The sequence below is a fragment of the Micromys minutus genome (assembly GCF_963924665.1).
Source record: "Micromys minutus genome assembly, chromosome: 25".
NCBI classification, from domain to species: Eukaryota; Metazoa; Chordata; class Mammalia; order Rodentia; family Muridae; genus Micromys; species Micromys minutus.
In genome coordinates, this window is record NC_137960.1 from 456,509 (window position 1) to 481,846 (window position 25,338).

General features: G+C 36.3%; 1 protein-coding gene across 1 annotated transcript; it reads right to left on the reverse strand.

The window, feature by feature from the left end:
- Window positions 1-3,851: 3,851 nt before the first annotated feature.
- On the reverse strand, window positions 3,852-24,875 carry LOC308436700 (uncharacterized protein; the record flags this gene model as incomplete). Its single annotated transcript, XM_080937695.1, has 2 exons — window positions 3,852-4,826; window positions 23,928-24,875. 2 exons carry the CDS (start codon window positions 24,873-24,875, stop codon window positions 3,852-3,854), a joined length of 1,923 nt encoding a protein of 640 aa, XP_080793821.1.
- Window positions 24,876-25,338: the final 463 nt, after the last annotated feature.

The following is a 25,338-nucleotide window of genomic DNA, read 5'->3' on the forward strand; positions in this document are numbered from 1 at the left end:
TTCAAAAGCATTTAAGCAACAAAGCTGGAAAATTGGGAGGAAATAGATGAATTCCTAGACAGATACAAGATACTAAAGTTAAACCAGAACCAGGCAACCATGTAAATAATCCCATAATACCTAAAGAGATAGAAGCAGTCATAAAAAGTATCCCAATCAAAAAAAGCCAAGGTCCAGATGGGTTTAGTGAAGAATTTTATCAGACATTTATTGACGAACTAATACCAATACTCTTCTAACTATTCCACAAAATAGAATCAGATCGAACACTACCTAACACATTTTTCGAAGCCACAATAACACTTTTTCCTAAATCACACAAAGACCCTACAAGGAAAGAGAACTTCAGACCAATCTCACTCAACGAAATCCTTGCAAACAAAATCCAAGAATACATCAAAACAATCATTCACTATGATTAAGTAGGTTTTGTCCCAAGGATGCAGGGATGGTTTATTATACAGAAATCCATCAACTTAATCTACCATATAAACAATCTCAAAGAAAAAAATGACATGGTTATTTCACTAGATGCTGAGAAAGCATTTGACAATATTTATACCCCTTGTTTTAAAAGTTTTGGAAAGAACAGGAATCCAAGGCCCATACCTAAACATAATAAAAGAAATATACAGAAAACCAACAGCCACATCAAACTGAATGGTGGGAAACTTGAAGCAATTCCACTAAAATCAGGGACAAGACAAGGCTGCCCACTCTCCCCATACCTATTCAACATAGTACTGGAAGTCCTGGCCTGAGCAATTAGACAGCAAAAGAAAAACAACTGGTTACAAATTGGAAAGTAAAAACATCACTGTTTGCAGATGACATGATAGTGTACATAAGTGACCCCAAAAATTCCACCAGAAAACTTCTACAGCTGATAAACAAGTTCAGTAAAATGGCTGAATATAAAATTAACTGAAACAAATCAGTAGCCTTCCTCTACTCAAAGGAAAAACAGGTGGAGAAAGAAATCTGGCAAAAGATACCCTTCACAATAGTCAACAACAATATGATATACCTTCTTATGACTCTCACTAAGCAAGTGAAGAACCTTTATGACAAGTACTTTAAATCTCTAAAGGAGGAAATTGAGGAAGATCTCATAAAATGGAAAGATCTCCCATGCTCATAATTTGGAAGGATCAACATTGTAAAAATGGCCATCTTAACAAAAGTAATCTACAGATTCAATGTAATCCCCATCAAAATACCAACCTAATTCTTCATAGAGTTGGAAAGAGCAATGGGTAATTTCATCTAGAATAACAAAAGACCTAGAATAGTGAAACCCATCCTCGACAACAAGAAAACATCTGCAGGAATCACTATCCCTAACCTCAAGATATATTACAAGGCACTTGTACTAAAACTTGCATGATACTGGTGCAGAGCTAGGCATGTGGATCAATGGAATAAAATAGAATATCCAGAAATGAGCCCTCACATAAATGGTCACTTAATTTTTGACAAAGGAGCTGTAAACATTCAATGGAAAAAGGACAGCCTCTTCAACAAATGGTGTTAGTATAACTGGCACTCAGCATGCAGAACAATAAAAATAGACCCTTTATTATCTCCTTGTACAAAGCTCAAGTGTAAGTGAATCAAAGATCTCCACATTAAACCAGGTACACCGAAATTATTAGAAAAAAAAATAAGGAAAACCTTAGAATAAATAGTCACAGGAAAAAATTTCCTGATAGTAAACCAATGGCTTTTATTCTCAGGTCAAGCATTGACAAATGGGACTTAATGAGATTGCAAAGTTTCTGTAAGGCTAAAGATACTGTCAAGAAAACAAAATGGCAGCCAACAGAGTGGAAAAAGATCTTTATTAACCCCACTAAGATAGAGGCCTAATATCCAAGGTATACTAAGAACTCAAGAAGCTAGACACCAGAGAATCAAACAACCCTATTGAAAATTGGGAACAGAGCTAAACATAAAGTTCTTCATTAAGAAATATCGAATGGCTGAGAAGCATCTAAGGAAGTGTTAGACATCACTAGCCATCAGGGAAGTGCAAACAAAAAGAACCCTGAGATTCCACCTCACACTAGTCAGATTGGCCATGATCAAAAATTCAGATGACAGTAGATGCTGTTGAGGATGTGAAGAAAGAGGTACACTTCTCCACTGTTGGTGGGGTTGTAAACCGGTACAACCACTCTGGAAATAAATCTGGTGATTCCTTAGAAAATTTGACATAGTACTACCTGAAGACCCAGTTATTTTACTTCTGGGCATATTCCTCAGAGATTCTCCAACATACAACAAAGACACATGCACCACAATGCTCATAGTAGCCCTGTTTATAATAACCAGAACCTGGAAAGAACCCAGATGTCCTTCAGTAGATGAATGGATACAAAAATTTTGGTATATTTACACAATGGAGTATTACTCAGCTATCAAAAACAATGAGTTTATGAATTTTTTAAGAAAATGTATGCATCTAGAGAATATCATCCTGAGTGAATTAACTCAGTCACAAAAGGACAGACATAATATGCAGTCACTGATAATTAGATACTAACCCCAGAAAGCTCGGAACACCCCAGAAACAACTCACAGACTATATGAAGTTTAGGAAAAAAAAGAAAATGAAAAATGATTGTGCTTCATCTTTACACACCAAGAAATCTTTGACTAATTCCAGGTTACATCTTGCTTTTCATGTACTTTATGCTCATTGTAACTAGTAAGATCTTAATGCACACTATTAAACCTTTAAAAAAACCAAGTACTGACAAAATTGTATTCGTATACTTTTATGCAAAAATTCTTAAAATTTGTTCATTTTTCTTTGTTTTTTAAAATAATGTTGTTCAAAACAATTGTACATTTATCTTTGTCTTTTAAAATAAGAGTTTTCAGTAAAAATTGTTGTTCAATTAAAAAAGAAATCAAGACAACATATTATTAAATATAACCTATACATGACAGATTATAATAGCGAATATGTTTTTGAAAATGATTTATTTAATTATTATGTATACAGCATTTTTGCATACATGCCTATAGCAGAAGATGTCATTATGGATTGATATGGGCCATCACATTGTAGCTGGGAACTGAACTCAGAACTTCTGGAAGAGTAGCCAGTGCTCTTAAATTCTGAGCCATCTCTCCAGCTTAAAGAATCACAATTAAAACTTATATATTACAATTAAATATGTAACAATAATTACTTCATTTTCATCTCTATATGGATACATGTAGATAAATAAATTCAAACTGGGTAACAAATATTAGTTGATATAATCAAACATGATAAGTCTGAGTATATCAACAATTGAAAACCTGCTATTTATTTATCATTTAGTGTGAAGTATGTTGGCTATCATAATGACAACAACATTTTAAATATTGTAGCTCAATATCGAAATGAATATTTTACTAAAATTTGCCCAAGCTTGGAAAAGAAATGGTGGAGTTAAAATCCCAAGTCTGTAGTTTAACTTTCTCAGTATTTTATACAATATTGATGGTGGATTTACTGTAAAAGTGGGAAATACTGCTTTCTTGGATTAGTAGAATATTCTTGAAAAGGGACAAGATATGGAGCATTATTGTAATGGTTGTGAATTCATATGCAGAGTAGGAAAAATAAAGTAGGGAAGGGAGAATAAGGAGAGTGTGAGAAATAGAGGAATCATGGTTCTCCAGGAATGTGGGAAAATGTAACCTCATGTAAACTCCAAAACATCCTGGGAAGAGACTGAGAAGACAACTGGCTCGAGACCAAGTGCATTGCAACACTGGCAAAACATATAATGAGCTTCACAGGCTAAGATGACCCCAGTGCAATATTATATGACCATATGTTCAGGATCCTCTAGTCATAAAGTCCTGTTTCCATGTATTCTACTTTGTTTGCACACTCCAGAGGCTCTATTGAAGAGCCTTCCCAGAGCCCCTTTCACCTCCTTATTTCTCAGTGTGTAGATGAGGGGATTAAGGGTTGGGGTCATAACTGTGTAAAAGAGAGAGATGAACTTCCCATAGGTGTGGGCATATGAACTGTTCGGCTGAATGTAGATGGCTGTGATGCTCCCATAGAAGAGAGACACAACCATCAAGTGGGAACCACATGTGCCCAGGACTCTATGCCAAGCCTGAGATGACTTGATTCTTATAACTTCCTTGACTATGTGTCCATAAGATGTCAGTATCAGAGCTAAGGGCAAGAGCAGCAAGACCAGTGAGGCTACAAAGAGCTGGACCTCATTGGCATGAATGTCCACACAGGCAAGCTTGATCATGGAGGGGACTTCACAGAAGAAATGATGAAGCCACAGGTGGCCACAACGTGGGAGCCAAAGAGTGATTGTTCCTTGGATGAGAGCATTTCCTATTCCACTGAGCCATGAGATTCCTGCTAGAGCCCGGCATAGCTGTGGATTCATCACAGCTACATAGTGGAGAGGTTTGCAGACAGCAGCATACCGATCAAAAGCCATTACTGCCAGGAGGATACATTCAGTAGAGCCCAGAGTAAGAGAGACATAAAGCTGAACTGCACAGCCCAGAGCTGTGATAGTCTTGTCTGGTCCTTTCAGATTCCATAGCAGCTGGGGGACAATACTTGTGGTAAAACAGATGTCAACAAAAGAGAGATGAGTGAGAAAAAAGTACATAGGGGTTTTGAGTTTATGATCTATTGAAGATATCAGAATAATGATGGTATTTCCCACCAGAGTGAGGAGATAGGATATTAAAACTACTATGAAGAGTCTTTGTTCCAGCTGGGGCTGGTCTGAGAAACCCACCAGAATGAAGTCACTATTGACACTGCTGTTAATCATTCTTGTCACCTGGAGTAGATAAGAAGGAAATGTTACAAATCAAGAGAGAGTCACAATATCAATGTCTATAACGTAATTTAAAATGCTGACATTGAGAAACCTTGTATTGATTTATTATGCAGGGTCTTTAAGAGTTCAAGTAGATTTGTCACAGAAAGTATATCTTCAGAGAGGTAAAATGACACTGTAGAAGCAAAGACTTTGTTTGATAGGATCTATGAGAAGGTGAGACAAAGTTTGTCACAGAAAAAAAAATCAAAGGAATGAATAAATCTGATCCATTTATATCAAATAGCAATTCATTCAAATTAAATAAGAAAGTTTAGTGCCTTTCATGCTTAGTATACTTAAACTAATTATTTAAAAATTTACTTCCTTTAACTACAATCCTACAATAGGCACTTTTTAAAAGTTTTTTTAAAAAACAGGAACTGGTTCTGAAGATTGCAAAAGTTACTTTTAATGTAAAATATCAACCATTTTGTATTGATAAAACAGTATTAAAATGCATGTCATAAAAACTCAGAAAACAGCAGATGCTGGCAAGGATGTGGAGAAAGAGGTATACTTTTCCACTGTTGGTGGGGTTGTAAAATGGTACAACCACTCTGGAAATCAATCTGGTAATTCCTCAGAAAATTGGACATAGTACTACCTGAAGACCCAGTTATTCCACTTCTGGGCATTTACCCCAGAGACACTCCAATATACAACAAAGACACATGCACCACAATGTTCACAACAGCTCTATTTATAATAGCCAGAAGCTGGAAAGAACCCAGATGTCCTTCAGTAGATGAATGGATACAAAAATTGTGTTACATTTACACAATGGAGTACTACTCAGATATCAGAAACAATGACTTTATCAAATTCTAAAAAAATGGATGCATCTAGAGATATCCTGAGTGAGATAACCTAGTCACAAAAGAACAGACATAATATGCAGTCACTGATAATGGGATACTAACCCCTGAAAGCTCTGAACACCCCCAGAAACAACTCAGACTGTGTGAAGTTCAAGAAAAGAAAAAAAAGAAAGAAAAGAAAAAAAAAACATTGTGTTCAATCCTTCCACACCAAGAAAACTTTGCCTAATTCCAGGTTACATCCTGTTTTACATGTACTTCATGCTCATTGTAGCTGGTGAGACCTTAATGCACACTATCAAACCTTTGAAAAAAGAAGTCAAGCACTGACAAAGATGTTTTCGTATACTTTTATGCAAAAGTGCTTAAAACTTGTACATTTATCTTTGTTTTTTAAAATAAAGTTGTTCAAAAAAATGCATGTCAGAATTTAAAAATTTATGCATACATGAGTTTAGAAACATGTTTCTAATAAGAATCTTTAGATCATCCATTTGCCAGCTACCAGCTTGTGGTGAAAAATATTAGATTGCAATTACACAGCTCTGGTCCTTAGCTATGTCAGGGTGGGTTTCCTGGTTTTATACATTGAATGAGAAGGTGGGTGAATCTGAATGTAGGGCATATTCACCAATATAACCAGGGTTCAGACAAATGGAATAGGCTGTTTCAATGTGTACATAAAAACCATTAATTTTTGCTCAAGAAAATTAAAAGAACAACTTTAAGAAACTTCCAATATTTACAAATACAAACATCAAAGGTTAACTCACTGTTTTGTTTCCAAACTGTAACCACTATGCCCACATGTAATGCCATTGGTACCAAGTATCAGTACAACTACTAACACCTTAAAATTCTATCTTAAATACATTTTTATCTTCTTACTTTTTTATGATTTGGAAAATTAATTGTGGATATAATTTATATAATATAATTCTTAACTATTAACAAATTTCACTTAGTATGTAAAACTGTTACAGAATTGGTGACAATTTTGTGAGGAAGGGTCGGGTAGGGGATCCAGGAGCCAATGACCAAAAACAATGTGAAATATATGAGTGATGACTGAAACTAGGAAGAGGGTTACATAGTGATAAAAAGAGATATGAAGGAACTCCTGAGGAGCAAAACATCTTATGTGTATGTACAAATATACATACACTAATAGTATGGCATAAATCTAGACACACATTTTTATTATATGTGCCTTTAGACATGACATGTACACATATTACATTAACTTCAAGTGTCTGTAATATATATTGAATTTATAGTTCCAATTCTAATAAAGCACACACAGTTACATAACTATGTATATGTACAAACACAAACACATGGCTATTGTTTTCTTACTTAAAATCATCAAAGAATGAAAGGAAGGTAGATACACCACTTCTGTTCTACACCTGTTTCTGGGCACCTTACCCATATTGATCAAATAAAACATTCTATATCACTTCTAAAACACTTACAAACACAGGCAGCCTCCAGAGAATGTGATAAGACAAATTCATGGCCATGGACCATCTCTTTCTTAGAATATGCTCATCTTGGGTTTTTAGAAGAATTGTTTGTTTTTTTTTTTTTTCTCCCTGATACACTCCTAATCACATCTGAGGTCCTTGCTTTCTCTTTTCCCCCAAGTGAGCGAGCATCACCTGAAACCTGAATCTTGTTAAGAATCACACACAGGTACAGTCATAAACCAGAACATATGTGGTAGAAAACTAATGCAGAAGATAATTTCCTTCACTCTTTCATATGGATAACAACATTGAAACAACATTGAAATCTGAGCCTGAGAGCTTGCAGTGTTATTAGCTTGAATGACAGAGCCTCCTCACTGTGTTGATTGTAGGTGCTACTATTTGAGAATGTAATTCCCAGAAGATTAGCTAATCAGGAGAGATTGGGCAAGGATACAGGCCACTATGATGGAAATGTTCCAGGGATGCAAGTCTTATTATGAAAATTAATTTCAGGCTGCAGTGTATCCAAAACTGAACTTTCCCAGAAGGCCGTTTAGAAGGAGATTTTACGATCTCTGATATTTCAGTTATTTAAATATAAAAAAAAAACCTCAAAGTTAATAACTTTTGACTTCAAAACCTGTCTATATAGAATGTTTAAGGAATTTCAACTGTTTTCATGTTAAATTTTTATCAATAATATATTTCACATATGGGTGTGTACATGTGTATCATTCAGATAATTTCAATTCATTAACCATAATTAAACTTTCTATTTCTCCACCCTTTCTTCATATCTACATTAGCACATTTGAATATGTTTTACTGAGCCCTGTGTATCTATTACTATGAATTTAACAACGTGCAGGAATAATTGTGTGTTGCTGTTTTTGTATTTGCCACCATTCAACACCTGAGAGTCATTTATTTTGGCCCATGTTAACAGAAGAGTACAACCTCCATTCCACAATGGATTATGTTGTTTTAATATGCCTTAAACCATTTATTTGCCATTGTGCTAGTGACTATTTTGTGTTTCTGAGTTGTGTCTTTAATAAAGAATGCTTCTTTGAGTATATTTGCATGGATATTTGAGTAAATAAAATGTGTTTTGAAAGTAACTCTTGGAATAGTATTGTTTATCCAGAAGTTGGGCATGCTTCCAGAGTTGATGGATCCATTGCACTCTATGTTGGCACTCTGCAGGCAGATGCCTAGCTTCTTGGTCACACTCAGTACTCTATGTCCTTCAATTTCAGGCATTTTTTGTAGTATGCAAAGGAAATCATGCTATAATCTTCATTTACATACACCTGATGACTAAGCCTAATGACTGGCTTGTCTTTTTTGATGGGCCATGGAGAGAGCTTATATTTGGTGCCTGTTCAAGACTCTAGACTTTTCAATAATTTTATATTTAGGAAATTAAAATAGGTTTGAAAAGATAGAAGCAGAATATAAAAGAGTGTTAGCTGGTGATGATGCTTTCTTACTTTTTTAAGTAACAAAGACTTGCCAGGTGTCCCCTAATGTAATATAGGATTAAGTGCAGTTAGTAGATGTACAAACTAAATATAGAAAAGTAAAGTCAGATAAGTCAGTGAATTTATATGCATTGTGATTTTACTTGTAAACATATTTCTGATGGTTGTTATGGATGAAAGTAAATATTTAAGTAAGAGGAATATATTTAATTAAAAGAGAAGGATTAAATTGAGCTCTCTGATATGTGGCTCTGAGCTATAACACTGAATATTTTAGAACAAGAGCTCATTCTCTGGTAGTCTGATATTAGTGCCAGAAAAATGATGTCTCGGTCTCAAATTTATTTCATCCAATACTGATAATTTATTTCTAGTGCAGATGATATTTGTCAGTTTCTTTCTGAAATAGAATTTATGAAGTTTACTGACATAAGTTTATAAATTACACAGTGGAAATCTTAGAATAACCCATGATGTTTTATACAAAAGTAAGATAAAACTAGAGACCTTTTTTATTTATGAACAAGGCTATGGGAAGAGCATAAACTTTGCTCTCACGAGTAACTGTAAAACAGAACATAATTTCTTTCAGAAATATACTATTTATTTTGAAATTATTAGTCACTTTGCAGTTATCTTTCCTGTTTCAGTTGGACATAAGGCCTACTATTTCATTACAATTCCATTTTTTAGTAAATCAGCTATTTGATAAATACCAATTTTAACTTCTTAAAAATCTTTTTAAAATATTTTTATAAGTTATATATTTTATTTATTTTTTTCAAATTGAACAACTTTATTTTTAAAAACATAGACAAATGTACAGATTTTATGCCTTTTTGCATAAAAGTATATGAATACATTTTTGTCAGTAGTTGATTTTTTTCAAGGTTTGACAGTATGCATTAAAATTTTACTAGTTACAATGAGCATAAAGTACATGTAAAACAAGATGTAACCTGGAAATAGTCAAAGTTTTCTTGGTGTGTAATGATTAAGCATAATTATTTTTCATTTTTTATGGTCTTTGTTTTTCTTAAACTTCATATACTCTTTGAGTTGTTTCTGGGGTGTTCAGAGATTTCAGGGGTTAGTATCCAATTATCAGAGAGTGCATATTATGTCTGTTCTTCTGTGACTGGGTTACCTAACCCAGGATGATATTCTCTAGATGCATCCATTATATTAAGAATTTCATAAACTCATTGTTTCTGATAGCTGAGTAGTACTCCATTGTGTAAACATACCACAATTTTTGTATCCATTAATCTAATGGAGGACATCTTGGTTCGTTCCAGCTTCTGGCTACTATAAATAGGACTGCTATGAACATTATGGTGCATCTGTCTTTCTTGTATGTTGGAGCTTCTCTGGGGTATATGCCCAGAAGTGGAATAACTGGGTTGTCAGGTAATACTCTGTCCAATTTTCTGAGGAATTGTCAGACTGATTTCCAGAGTGGTTGTACCAGTTTACAACCCCACCAAGAGTGGAGAAGTGTTCCTCTTTTTCTGCATCCTTGAAAGCATCTGCTGTCATCTGAATTTTTGATCTTAGCCATTCTGGTTGGTGTGAGGTGGAATATCAGGGTCGTTTTGATTTGCATTTCCCTGTTGGCTAATGATGTCAAGCACTTCTTTAGATGCTTCTCAGCCATTTGATATTCCTCAACTGAGAACGTTTGTTTAGCTGTGTACCCCAGTTTTTAATAAGGTTGTTTGATTCTCTGGTGTTTAACTTCTTGAGTTCTTTTTTTAAAAAAAATTTATTTTAAAAAACAAAGATAAAGAAAAAAATTTTTAAGCATTTTTGCATAAATGTATACAAATACAATTGTGTCAGTGCTTTGCTCTTTTTTTTTTTAAGTTTTGATACTCTGCATTAAGGTCTTACTAGTTACAATGAGCAAAAAGTACATGTAAAACAGGAGGTAACCCGAAATTAGTCAACGTTTTCTTGGTGTGTAAGGATTGAGCATGACATTTTTGTTTGTTTGTTTGTTTTTGTTTTGTTTTGTTTTCTTTTTTTCTTGAACTTCACAGAGTCTGTGAGTTGTTTCTGGGGCAGTCGGAGCCTCTGGAGTTAGCATCCCACTATCAGTGACTGCATATTATGTCTGTTCTTTTGTGACTGGGTTTTCTCACTCAGGATGATATTATCTAGATGCAACCATTTTCTTAAAAATTTGGTTAAGTCATTGTTTCTGATGGCTGAGTAGTACCCCATTGTGTAAATGTACCACAATTTTTGTTTCCATTCTTCTACTCAAGGACATCTGCATTCTTTCCAGGTTCTGGCTATTTATTATAGAGCTGCTATGAACATTGTGGTGCATGTATCTTTGTTGTATATTGGAGTGTCTCTGGTGTATATGCCAAGAAGTGGAATAGCTGGATCTTCAGGTAGTACTATGTCCAATTTTCTGAGGAATCGCCAGACTGATTTCCAGAGTGGTTTTATCAGATTACAACCCCACCAACAGTGAAGTGTTCCTCTTTCTCTGAAACCTCTCCAGCATCTGCTGTCATCTGAGTTTTGGATCTTGGCCAATCTGACTGGTGTGAGGTGGAATCTCAGGGTTATTTTGATTTGCATTTCCCTGATGACTAAGAATGTTGAGCACTCCCTTAGATGTTTCTCTGCCATTTGATATTCCTCAATTGAGAAAGTTTGTTTAGCTCTGTACCCCATTTTTCAATAGGGTTGTTTGATTCTCTGGTGTCTAACTTTTTGAGTTCTTTGTATACCTTGGATATTAGGCCTCTATCTGATGTGGAGTTGGTAAAGATCTTTTCCCATTCTGTTGGCTGCTGTTTTGTTTTCTTGACAATTTCCTTAGCCTTACAGAAACTTTGCAATCTCATTAAGTCCCATTTGTTAATCTTTGACCTTAGAGCTTGAGCCATTGGTGTTTTGTTCAGAAAATTTTCTCCTGTGCCTATGTGTTCTAAAGTTTTTTCTACTTTCTCATGTAATAGTTTCAGTGTATCTGGTTTAATGTGGAGATCTTTGATCCACTTGCCCTTGAGCTTTGTACAAGGAGATAAGAAAGGGTCTATTTTCATTCTTTTGCATGCTGAGTGCCAGTTGGACCAGCACCATTTGTTGAATAGGCTGTCTGTTTTCCATTGAATGTTTACAGCTCCTTTGTCAAAATTCAAGTGACCATATTTGTGAGGGCTCATTTCTGGATCTTCTATTCTATTCCATTGATCCATGTGCCTATTTCTGTACCAGTACCCTGCAGTTTTCAACACAATTGCCTTGTAATATAGCTTGAGGTCAGGGATAGTGATTCCTGCAGAAGCTTTTTTGTTGTTGAGGATGGATTCCGATATTCTAGGTCTTTTGTTATTCCAGATGAAATTGCACATTGATCTTTCCAACTTAATACAGATCTTGGTTTGAATTTTGATGGGGATTGCATTGAATCTGTAGATTGCTTTTGGTAGGATGGTCATTTTTAAAATGTTGATCCTTCCAATCCATGAGCATGGGTGATCTTTTTATTTTCTGAGATCTTCCTTGATTTTCTTCTTTAGAGGTTTGAAGTTCTTGTCATACAGTTCCTTCACTTGCTTAGTTAGAGTCACACCAAGGTATTTCATAGTTTTTGTGACTATTCTGGAGGGTATCTTTTCCCTAATTTCTTTCCCCACATGTTTGTCCTTTGAGTAGAGGAAGGCTACTGATTTGTTTCAGTTAATTTTATATGCAGCCATTTTGCTGAACTTGTTTATCAGCTGTAGGAGTTCTCTGGTAGAATTTTTGGGGTCACTTAAGCACACTATCATGTCATCTGCAAATAGTGATGTTTTTACTTCTTCCCTTCCAATTTGTATCCCTTTGGTTTCCTTTTGCTGTCTAATTGCTCCAACCAGGCCTTCCAGTACTATGTTGAATAGGTATGGGAAGAGTGGGCAGCCTTGTCTTGTCCCTGATTTTAGTGGGATTGCTTCAAGTCTTTCACTGTTAAGTTTGATATTGGCTATTGGTTTGCTGTATATTGCTTTTATTATGTTTAGGTTTGGGCCTTGAATTTCTATCTTTTCCAAGTCTTTTAACATGAAGGGGTGTTGAATTTTTTCAATGCTTTCTCAGCATCTAGTGAGATGACCATGTGGTTTTTTCTTTGAGTTTATATGGTGGATTATGTTGATGGATTTCCGTGTATTAAACCATCCCTGCATTTAAAGGATGAAACCTACTTGATCATGTGGAATGATTGTTTTGATGTGTTCTTCAATTCAGTTTGCAAGGATTTTGTTGAATATTTTTGCATCAATGTTTATAAGTGAGATTGGTCTGAAGTACTTTGTCCTTTAAGGGTCTTTGTGTGCTTTAGGAATGAGGGTTATTGTAGCCTCAAAGAATGAGTAAGATTGTGTTTCATCTGACTCTATTTTGTGGAATATTTTGGAGAGTATTGGTATTAGGTCCTCAATAAATCTCTGATAAAATTATTCACTGATCCCCTCTCGACCTGGTCTTTTTTGTTTGAGAGGCTTTTGATGATTGCTTCTATTTCTTTAGGTGTTATGTGATTATTTAGTTGGTTTACCTGGTCCTAGTTTAACTTTAGTATCTGGTATCTGTCTAGGGGTACTTTGGTAATTTCAAATCACGCACCTGATTTCTATTCATCTGCTACCTATTACCACAGCTATCTTAATATTGCTACCTTTTTATATGCATTTATATGTGTGTCTAACTATCTATATAAATACTATATAATATTGTATATATTACATAGACATATATATGTATATGCATATGCCTGCTTAATGTGAATATATACAAATATGCAATTATATATTCAAATTACATAATAAAATATACTAATTTAATACCATAATATAATAAATTATATAATGTATATATTAAATACTCAACATGGGTCAAGCATGCCTATGAAAGTGTAGGTGCCCATAGTGTCATCTTAATATTAGCTACTTAAATTTTTTTTTTTATTTTCTCTCTGGAATGTTATATAATCTCTTTCAGGTTCCTCTTGAATTTCTATGAAAAAATTAAAACTTTTATGTGTTTATTTGTTAACATTCATAAAGCATGACCATTGCTCTAGTCATGGACAGATGACCCAACTGTCAATGGACAATTTGATTTTCTTGTCCCAAAAATAAATCTTCATCTTCATGAAGGCAATTTGATCGTACATGCAGAAGTTTAAGATCACCCGAGAAAATTTCCTACAGCTACTCTGGTTTTGTATCTAGGAAGCAGGTTTTCTTTTTGCACTATATTTAAAATGTTGAGATCTATTAGATAGTCTCAATTAATGTCTTATTTGGAGATATTTATTCTTATCTATTTTCATCAGGTACTTCTGGGTTATACACACACTGTTATTTGTGGATCATTCTCACTCAGAGGGTTGCAAAGTAGAAGAGTCTTCATTCAGAAAAAGATAGGAAGACACAGCTAAGGTAACAGATAATTTCCTGATGTGTCCCTTGTGAGTCTGCAGTAGCTGTTGTCATTAACCTTTCTATCTAGTCACCGACTCTACCACAAAATACACACAAACAAAATTAAGCATTGTCATAATTTTCAATGGGCAAATATTTTCAATAAATAGAGCTTTAAAAATAATAAAATTGTGTTTTATTTGTCATTCATTTAACACATTACTTTTTGATATAACTGTAGCATGTATGAACGATTTTTCTTCATGTTGAATGTAACAAAAATTGCATCGCTTCTAACAAAATAAGTAGTAATTTTGACTCTTTAAAAATTTTAAATGTTCATATTTTGCCTAATTATTCACCATAATTACTTATGAAATACTTTCTTTACCTTTATTGACATTAAATACTTACATAATATTATTTCCTAAATGCTGATTTTACAGTGCATTTGACAAAATAGTTATTGAGGCAGATAGGTGGATGGAACTGGATAGGAGGGGAGATGAGGAAGAGAGTGAGTAGGAAAAGCAGGGAAGAGAAAATGGAAATCAGAAGTGGGGGTGTGCATCTCTAGGAAGTGCCAGAGACCTGGTACATGGAGAAGGGGCCCAGAGTGTCTATGGGTATGATTCTTGCTCAAAACTCCAAGCAGTGGGAGACATAGATCCTCAACTGGCTACTTCCTGTAGTCAGGCAGGACTCCCACTGAAGGGATAAGGACAGCCACCTACCCACACCAAGAACATCTGTGTTAGAGCAGCAGCCCAGACATCTGCCTGGCCTTTGGTGATAAGAGATCCCTGATGCAGCAGAGTCATTGAGCAAGACATGGACCCTGGTGCCTGGACAGGCCAGAATCACAACATGGTCCCAGGTGGCATTACTGGCTACTCACATCTGGCTGTTTCTCACTACCCTTGTATCTCTAGTCCTGCAATTTTTTTGGTGCCCACATGCTTGTGTTTCTTTTTGTTTTCCATTCTCTACTGCTTATTTGCTCCTTTTAGTAGTACCTTGGGTCTCTGAATGTCTGAGGTCATCTAAGCAGTGATATCAGGATGCTATGCCCTACTTGTAACCTGTGGTTCCAGTAAAGGGTAATCTGAGACATGATCTGCCCCTGCTCAGGACTCTGATGCACCTGACTAGTAATTATCTTAGACCATCTATCTAGTCAGGCTCCATTGCACTTGTCTGGTGATTGTCTCCTTTTTATTCCCTCTAGGAATGTGAGGCTACTAATCACTCAGATGCTTGTAGGTTAGAACACTGAGTGCAGACATTTCCTCTCTCTACCACCTTCTGATGCACATGTGACACAGCAGCCACACCTGCAATGATTTTAGGGGCAGATCTTTTAACTTTCATATGTGTATTTAACAGACACATGTGTACACAAAATACAGTCTCAGTAATAAGTACTTATAACTTGAAATAAACGTCAGGAAAATATAAAAATAGTTTTGATACTTTTAATACCACATTTGGTTGGTGGGAGGTAAATGACCTCACGTGATTATGTACATTAATCCAGTGCTAATACACTATCCTCAGTACAATTGTACAATGTAGAACAGAAGTGTAGAATCTCTTTTAGATTGTAATCAATCTCTGATTATTTTGGAGATGCATTTGCAATAAAATCTATCCCCCTGTGTCAACACTGTAGTTGCATAGTATCCAACAAACTTGCGTAGTATTGGAAAAAATATTGTACATATGTAGTTGAATCAATCTTGTTTGAGTCCAATATTAATATTCTCAAAAAAAAACTTTGTACAGATGTCTTCGAGATTTCAACCAAATGAACAAGGGGTTGTTATTTGTTCAATAACCCCTTGTTATCTGTGCTCCTATCTCTTATTGGTACTCTGATTGATGATTTGTGTTCTATTTTGAGGCTTTCTCCTTGTCTTATACAATTTCTCTAATGACAGGTTTCTACCATTGCCAGAATTACTAGCAACCATGATATTGTCCACTATCAGACCATTGACTCCTCAAATACAGGTTATAAGGCTTTCAAAGCCTGTGACAACACATCTCCATTATAAAATATATAGGGGGAGATGCTGGGGAATGCTGTTTATAAGGAAGGATGTAGTCTACCATGATGATATAGCTCCCTGGGCTTGGCATAAATTGGGTACACCAGTTTCCAGTGGTGCTTCCTTTTCTTTACCTGGCCTTATATATGAGGGGAGACTGACCCCCACATTCTCTCTCTGATGAATGTTGCATAGTCTTTGGTGAAATCAAAGTTTTAACTCCCTTTATTCATATGAAAATCTTCCCAGCAAGTGCCTGGAATGCCTCTCCATGCAAATGAGCCATTTGTGGTACCTTAAGGCTCAATCAATGTAAATTCACCTGAAAAACCCCTTCCCACTCTTCCAGGTTTTAGACCTTGTTCACCCTGAATAAAATATATGCAGGAGCTGTTTCACTGAATACCTTCTAAAAGAGTTGTAACACTGAAATCTTTGGAGAAATATCCAACTCACTTTCAGGCAGACCAAGATTTTACTGACCTACTGATTCCTGGCTCCACTTAATCCTTTTCCAGCCAGTATGTACCCGGACACACCATGAGAGGAAGCAGACAGCAGAATGTGTGTGTTTGTGTTTGTGTTTGTGTGTGTGTGTGTGTGTGTGTTTGTGTTTGTGTGTGTGTGTGTGTGTGTGTGTGTGTGTGTGTGTGTAAAACCATCTTCACACAAACTGGCTTTTTTTGTGTTTTGGAAGGTAATTGTGTCTGTTGTCCTAACAAAAGTAGAAGGAACTTTGTTTAAAAGCTGAGGAAATCCAGAGCATTATAATGAACATAGTATTTATTTTTTAACATATAGGACAGTGAATTATTATTAGTTTTGTGAAATTGATTAGCTTCTTTGCTTAGCAGATCTTTGTCTTTTGTTAAAGTTTAACAAAAAAAAATGCTACCATCTATAGAATTTGGAACTTTTATCAGGCATAATAACTTGTGTATTGAGTGTTGGCATTAGGTCTAGGCTCTGCCCCATAGTTACCTTGCAACAACCAGATATGCCTGACTCACTATTAAAGGGGCTGCTTGCCCTTTCTCTGTTGCTCTTTCTCTTTTCTCATATCCTCTTCTCTCTCTGTCTCTTCTCTCCCCATTTCCCTCCCCCTTTCTCTTCACATATTCATGGTTGTCTTATACTCCATTCCTCTCCCTCTCCCTCTTCCCTTCTTCCTCTCCCTCTCCCCCTCTCCCTCTCCCTCTCCTCCTCCCCCTTTGCCTCCCCCTCTTCCTCTCCCTTTCCCCCTTCCCCTCCCCCCTTTCTCCCCATCTCCATCTCCCTCTCTGTGTCATTCCTCTGATGGTCTAGAATTTCAAAGGCCTAGAGAAGACAATAAGCTATCCTGTGCAATCTATTTCTACATTGTTCTGTGACTGGACTGCAGTGTGTCCTTCTGACAATGATGGCCTATAACCCTGTCACTGTTCTCTGCTGACCCCTGCAGTAAGGAGTTGTCACACACCCAAAGTTTCTCTGGCCTGCATCTGTAGTTTCACGGTGTTTACCAATCAGACCACTCTGGTTTTTCAACTGTCTCTTTATAGCCATGACAGGATGAATGAATTTTATGTGTGAGGAGTCTGTCCTGGTGAAAATCGTTTTCATGGATACACCATCCCTAGAATTAAAAAAAAAATCTCAGCATTTGATTTCCCTAGGCAGTGATTTCTCTAGGGGATTATTCCATTATCTTATTCTTGCATTGTTATGTGTGCTTAAAATAAAGCTCACTGATGGCAGGAAGAAAGCTTTTGGTTCATGTGGGTCCTATTTGATGGTCGTGTTATTTATTTATTTATTATTTATTTACTTTGTTCTTTGGAACTGAAAGTTTGTTTATACAAAGTCAAGAGCAAATACATGCAAGTACAGAAAGTTCCTCGGTCTTCTACATGATAGTGATGCCCTCACTTAATCCTCTGATCTATTTGAGAAACAGAGAATTTAGATGGGAAATTTAAGGTTTCTGGGTTATATGCACTTTGGCATTTTCTGATCAGTCTCACTCACACCAGGGGCTACAAATAAGATGAGAATTCATTAGGAATAAAGAAAGACACAGGCAAGGGAACAGATAACTCCCTAATGTACCCCCTCAACCCGTGAGTCTGAAATAGATCTTGGCATCAACCTGTATATCTAAACTTAAATTTTACAACAAAGTACACTCATGCAGGTTTAAGCATTAATAATTTTCATTGTGTAATGGTTTGCAATAAATAGAACTTTTAATATAAAAATATTAAATAATAATAATAAATAATAAAATTGTGTCACTCATTTAACACATTCCTTGATGATATAACTTAGTAGAATATATAAATGTTTTTCTTCATTTTAACTAAAATAAAAACAGCATCTCTTTTAACAATATATATAGTTATTTTGGCTTCTTCAAAATTTAGTGTGTTCATATTTTGCCTAAATATTCACCATAATTACTTATGAAATACTTCCTATACTCTTATTGACATTCAATACTTATATGATGTTATTTCCTAAATACTGATTTTAAAATGTAGTTTGCAAAATAGATATTGAGGTATACAGAAGGAGAGAACTGAATGGGAGGGGAGATGGGGAAGGGAGTAGACTTTGGGGGAGTCAGGTGTAGGGAAATCAGGAGAAATAAAATAAATCAGAAGTGTAGAGTGAGCATCTCTAAGACGTGCCAGATACCTTGAACAGGAAGAGGCCTCAGGTTGTCTATAGGGTGACTCTAGATGAAAACCCTAGCAGTGGAGATATGAATCTTTAGTTGTTCACTTCCTATAGCCAGGCATGACTTCTAGTGAAGCAATAAGTATAGCAACCTACCCATCGAACTTTCAATCCAAAATGAGCCCTGTCTACAAGATATGGGACTCTTCAGAAAGACCAATGGAAATAACTAACCTGGACCTTTGGGGGCTCCCAGAGACTGAACCACCAACCAAAGAGTGAACATGAACTGGACCTAAGCCACCAGGACATATGTCACAAATGTGTAGCTTTGTCTTTATGTGGGTCCCCCAACAGTGAGTGGTGGCTTTTCCTGAATCTGTTGCCTTGTTTGGCCTCAGTGAGAGAGGTTCCACTAAGTCTTGTAGTTACTGAAGTGCCAAGAAGAATAGGGACTTGTGATACCCAGAGGGGCGGTCACTGTTCCTAAATGGGAAGAGGAGGAGGAAGTCGGGGAGGACATTTGGAAGCGGGTACTGGGAGGAGAGAAGGCACTGATACTGGGAAGTAAAGTGAGTACATAAGTAAATGAATTATTAAAAGACTGATATTCTATGTACAAACAACAGGTTTTGGAATATCCTCCACTCTAGTTATTTAGGGCCCACATGAAGATAAAACTGCACATCTGTTACATAGGTTCTGAGAGCCCCAAGGGTCCAGGTTAGTTGACTCTGTGGTCTTCCTGTTGAGATCCTATCCTCTTAGAGGTCACAATCCTTTTTCTCCTTTTCTCCCCAGAAAAAAGTCCCCAAGCTTTATTCATGGTTTGGCTATGGGTGTCTGCATCTGTCTGAGTCAGCTGCTGAGTGGAGCCTCTTGTAGAGAAGCTATTCTAGACTCCTGTCTGCAAGCGTAACAGAATGTCATTAATGGTGTCAAGGATTGGTGCTTGTTCATGAGATGTGTCTCAAATTGGAGTGGTTACAGGTTGGCCATTCCTTCAGACGCTTCTCTGTTCCTAGTACCCTAATTTCTTGTAGATAGAATAAATTTTGGGTCAAAAGTTGGTGTCCCTATAATTCCATTAGTGTTTCTGCCTGGCTACAGGAGGTGGCCTCTTCAGGTTCCATATCATCAATACTGTGAGTCACAGCTAAGGAAACCCCCATTGATTCTTGAGCATCTCCCTTATCCCAGGTCTCTGTGTCTTCCTGAATATGTCCTCTACTTTCGAACCCTTGACCAGCTAGGCTGCCTTGTCTGGCCTCAGTAGCAAAGGATGTGCTTAACATCACATAGCCCTGATATGCTAGGTGAGGAGATACTCATAGTGTTCCAATCTAATCAGAGGAGAAGGTGGTGGAAGGAAGGACTATGGGAGGGGTGAACTGGAGGGGGCAGTGTGGAGGATATAAAGTGAATAAATAAATAAATACCAAATAAACAAATAAATACCAAAATAACCAAATCTACATGAAGGTAAGAAGCAGTTGTGTGTGTATTTAAAATTAATCACATTGGAGAAAAAAGTGGTCTGTGCAGAACACAGGTCAGCTTAAGCACTATATTTATGAAAATGGCATTTCCTGGGGATAAAAAATGCCTCAGTGATTATTGAACTCTGTCAGTTCTTCCAGAGATCCTGGGACCAATTCTCAGCTCCCATGTGATAGCTCACAACTGTAACCTCTGTCTCAGAAGATCTGACTCCCTCTTCTGTCTCCTGGGCACTAGACATGCATTTAGTGAGCAGATATACATGCAGGTAAAACACTTACACATGTAAAACAAAAAGTGTAAAAATAAAGGTCAGTTCTTGGTTGATATAATTGATTCACATTAATATTCATAGTGATAAATCACAGTCAAACAAACATTTTATGATCTATAATGCAAGCAAATACATGAAAAGTAATATAATCATCTTAATCACTTAAAATCTATTCCAAAAATGTAATAAATATACAAATTAAATACTATACACACTTATAGCTGAAAAATAATACTTTCCACATATTTGTTAAGCTTTTATAAATATCGTAGCTTGTGGTTAGTTTGTTGTTGATTTTTACAGGTGTCCATTTCCAGGTATTGCCCCATAAACCTCATAAACTCATGTAGAGTTTAGGCTCTGTCCTGTTGGCTCTTTTCAGTTCAATCCAGGCAGGATAGTTTTGCTCTTAAGTGCTTTCCATTTTCCATATGCATATGACTACTCTTGGGAAGAATCTTGTCTTAACTTTTTTCTTTATAACATGCAATGGTATGTTGGGTAAGAGGGGATTCTTCTCGTTTTGATAAACTGGTAGCTGGAGGATATTTTATTTCTGAAAATCATTATTTAAGCTATTTTCTGATGTTTGCACTATCAATGTAGATTTTCAAATGCGTGGCCAAATGAACAGCTATTTAGGGACTAAGCATGCCATATAAATACTTGAAGATGCTATTTCATAATGTTTTTTGGATCTTTTTAAAAGAAGAAATCTAGAGAAGGGCTGGGAGCTAGGAAGAGGACTCTGTGAGGAGGAATGGGGAACCACACTTGAGATGCAAATAAATTTGGTGAGAGGTATCCTTAAATGCATTCTTGTTCTATTTTTTCCCCATTTTTGTTGGATATTCTCTGCATTTACATTTCAGATGTTATCCACTTTCCCAAATTCTATCTCCCTACCACATTGCCTTCATGAAGATGCTCCCTCTCCAAGCCACCCTATTCCAACTCAGCACATTGGCATTCCCCTACACTGGGACCAAAGGCCTCTCCTCTTGTTGATGCCAGAGAATGCTATCCTCTGCTACATATGCACCTGGGACCATAGGTCTCTCTGTGAGAACTCATTGGTTGGTGTTTTAGTCCCTGGAAGCTGTGGTGGGTTTGGTTAGTTGATGATTTTGTTCTTCCAATGGGGTTGTAGACACTTTCAGTTCCTTCAGTCCTTTCTCTAGCTCCTCCATTGGGATCCTCATGTTCAGTCTGATGGTTATCTGCAAGCATCTTTCTCTGTATCAGTATGGCTCTGGCAGAGCCTCTGGTGATGCATCCATATAATGTTCCTACCAGTAAGCACTGCTTGACATCAGCAATGGTGCTTGAGTTTAGTAGCTGGGATGTAAATAAATTAATAAGATAAATAAATATAAAAAATTTAAAAAGCAGATGTCAAACTGTACAGGAAAATCAGATTTAATTTATAGGGGAAAACAGTACTAATGTTTCACATTTTACCCCAATTCCTGAATTTTATATTCTGTAATCTATTGACTAATTCTAAAAATCAGAAAATAGGAAAAAGTTCAATATTCCATGTCCCATGATATGCTGGCCCAATTATGACAGAAATGTTTCTAGTACTGAATATCTTCTATTCCAGTATCCAATTCACAAATCCAACTGATATTTAGTTATATATCTTAATTTATTCTACTCTCTGATAGTTCATTAGCATTTTTATTTTCTGTGACCATACCTTTGAAGAGAAATAATTACTTATTTTTTCTAGAATATCTTAGGATTTAGATTTGTCTTTGATTTCTCTCTTTTAGTTCAAGGTTGTATGAATTGGGTACAAATACCAAAAAAAAAAAAAAAAAAAAAAAAAAAAAAAAATGTTTCCTGCTTTGCTTATTTTAGTTTAGAATTAGGTAGATGCATGGTATCATAACCACCTGGTTAAGGAGCAATGAAATTACTTTAAACTATTTTCCTTTTGAAGTTCAAAATATTTAAAACTATTTTCTTTTTGTATTTTCTTGTAAAATAATAGAAGTCGTAGGAGAAATACTTAGAGACTACAGAAATATTTTGTCTCCTCAGAACTTTAGTCATTGTTTCAGCATCTTAGCAAATTTTTCCCCAACATTTCTGACTTAAGGGTTCTTACCACATGTAAGTAGGCTCAGAACAATGAGTCTGAGGAGCAGGTAATTATTGTTTTTCTGTTTGGGTGACTCATGTCTACAGCAATACTGAAGTTTTAATGTAATAGTATTTCTTTTAGTTCTTTCAAACTTTCTGCATGCTTGATTGGAATTATATTTTTGTTTTATTACACACATAAAGACTCATGGTACTCATTTTATTTTGTGTACTATAATAATTTCTATCATTACTTGATTTGGTGTTTTAATTTATTCAACTCAGGCCATTTTAGTCTCTTCCATGTTTACTTCTTTGTCTTTCCTGCATGTTGCATGTGCTACATGATTTCACTGGTTTGTATCTTATTTTTAAAATGTCCTACTGCTTCTGCAAGGAACTCTGTCTTCTTTTATTATGAAATGACAACCAGAATCCAATTGTCTAATACTAGCTGACCTGTTTTACATTAGTCTTTCATCATTTGTAAACACAGATGGAATGTTGACTGACTCTACCCTGCTAGAAATCATATAGGGGAAGAGAAACTACTCCTGTGCCAACAATTCTAGGCATTGAGTGCCCAATGTAGTGGGCACTGATCTAATGGCTCACAGAGCAGAGTCTAAGAGCCTTGAGAACTACTTATCTGTTCCAGTCCAATGCAACGGTTTCACATGTGCTGAAGAATATGGAATTGTAGCATAAGAAGCTGAGATCACTTAGAAGTAATTTGTCAGAAGATCTCCTCATGTATGTCAATTCATCCACACATACATAAACTAATAACTTTTAGAAAATCTTGGGCTGGAAAGGTGACTCAGCAGTTAAGAACACTGACTGTTCTTCCAGAGGTGCTAAATTTAATTCCCAGCTACCACATAGAATTTAATATCCTCTTCTGGTATGTCTGAAGACAGTGACAGTGCACTCAGATAGAGTGCAGAGGTAACAGGTTTATCAGAAGCTAGACAATGGCTAAGAATGGATATAGACAATTTTCAAGGCTCCTGGGATATTAGCATGCCATTTAAACTCTTCCCTGATTAAGATATTTAAGAACTGAACTAACCTATAAAAGTTATTTAGTAGAAAGCATACTTTCCCATATTTAAAATTAAAAATACAGCTAGATAAAAAAAATACTCTAAGAAACATTGTATTTATTAAAGATTGTTTTAAGACAGCTCAGAAAGAGCACAGAGGTTTTGTTTGCTTATTGTAACAGTCTGTGCATCTTTTCCAAAGAGCACTTCAGGATACTCAATTACATATTAATTACGAAAACTTTCTTCAGGCCCAGAGTTCTTCTCAGTGCTGCCTTTACTTCCTTGTTCCTTAAGCTATAGATGATAGGGTTCAGCATGGATGTCACTGCTGTATAGAAGAGGGCCAAGAGTTTGTCCACACCTGGTGAATGGTTGGACTTGGGCCTCAAATAGGTGGCAGTTGCTGAACCATAAAAGAGTGTGACTACAAGTAGGTGGGATGAACACGTAGAGAGAGCTTTATGTCGCCCCTCAGGTGAAGGCATCACCAGCACTGCAACCAGAATTCTAACATAGGAAGAGATGATCAGTAAAAACGGACTAAACATGCAGAGGACTGCTACCACAAAGATGGCAGCCTCATTTTGGGATGTATCACCACAGGCAAGTGCTAGTAGGGGTGGAAGGTCACAGAAGAAGTGGTCTATCTCACAGGGTCCACAGAAGTCCAAGGAAAAAATAAAATTGGTCTGTCCCAGCCCTACTGTGCATCCCATTCCCCATGAAACTATTGCCAAATGGGCACATACCCCATGACTCATTTTTGTTGCATAATGCAATGGGGAGCATATGGCTACATAGCGGTCAAAGGCCATGGCTGCCAATAGATAACACTCAGTTATACCAAAGAATATGAAGAAAAACATCTGTGTGGCACATCCCTCCCGGGAGATCCCTCTGGCTTCACTCACCAGGCTCTGCAGCATCTTGGGTATGACAGAGCAAGTATAGCCAATCTCTAGGAGAGACAAGTTGGCCAGAAAGAAGTACATGGGGGTATGTAGAGATGGGCTGGTGCATATAGCAAGGGCTATGAGAGCATTTCCTGTCAGTGATACTAAGAACATGAGGAGGATGAGGGTGAAGAGGAGGAAGCATTCTCCAGGGACCTCAGAGAACTTGGCAAATGCAAAGCGTTTCACAGGCAAGCTGTTCTGCCAGAGAGAACAGTTAACACTCATCTCCTGAAACAAAAGACATAATTGTTATAAGAATTCAAGAAGATTAAGAAAATTATTTAGACTCTGTCTATCTTTCTCTCTTTCCCGAAGTCTTTCTTCATCTCGTGTGTGTGTGTGTGTGTGTGTGTGTGTGTGTGTGTGTGTGTGCATATGTGAGTGTGTGTTTGTGTGTGTGTGTGCATATGTGAGTGTGTATATTAAATACATGAACATACATGTATTTGTAACCTACAGACACTAATTTCAAGTATTTTTCATAGTTAGTATCTACCTTATTTGTTGAAACAGGGTCTGTTCCTTGACCTGGAGCTACTTATTTTTGCTAGACTGAGTCAGGGATCCACCTTCTTTTGCCTTTCAAACCCTTAGTGTTGGAATTATATTAATGCTGGATTGCTTAGTCTTTCATGGGTACTGTGGATACAAACTTCGTTCCTCACACCTGAACAATAAATATATATAC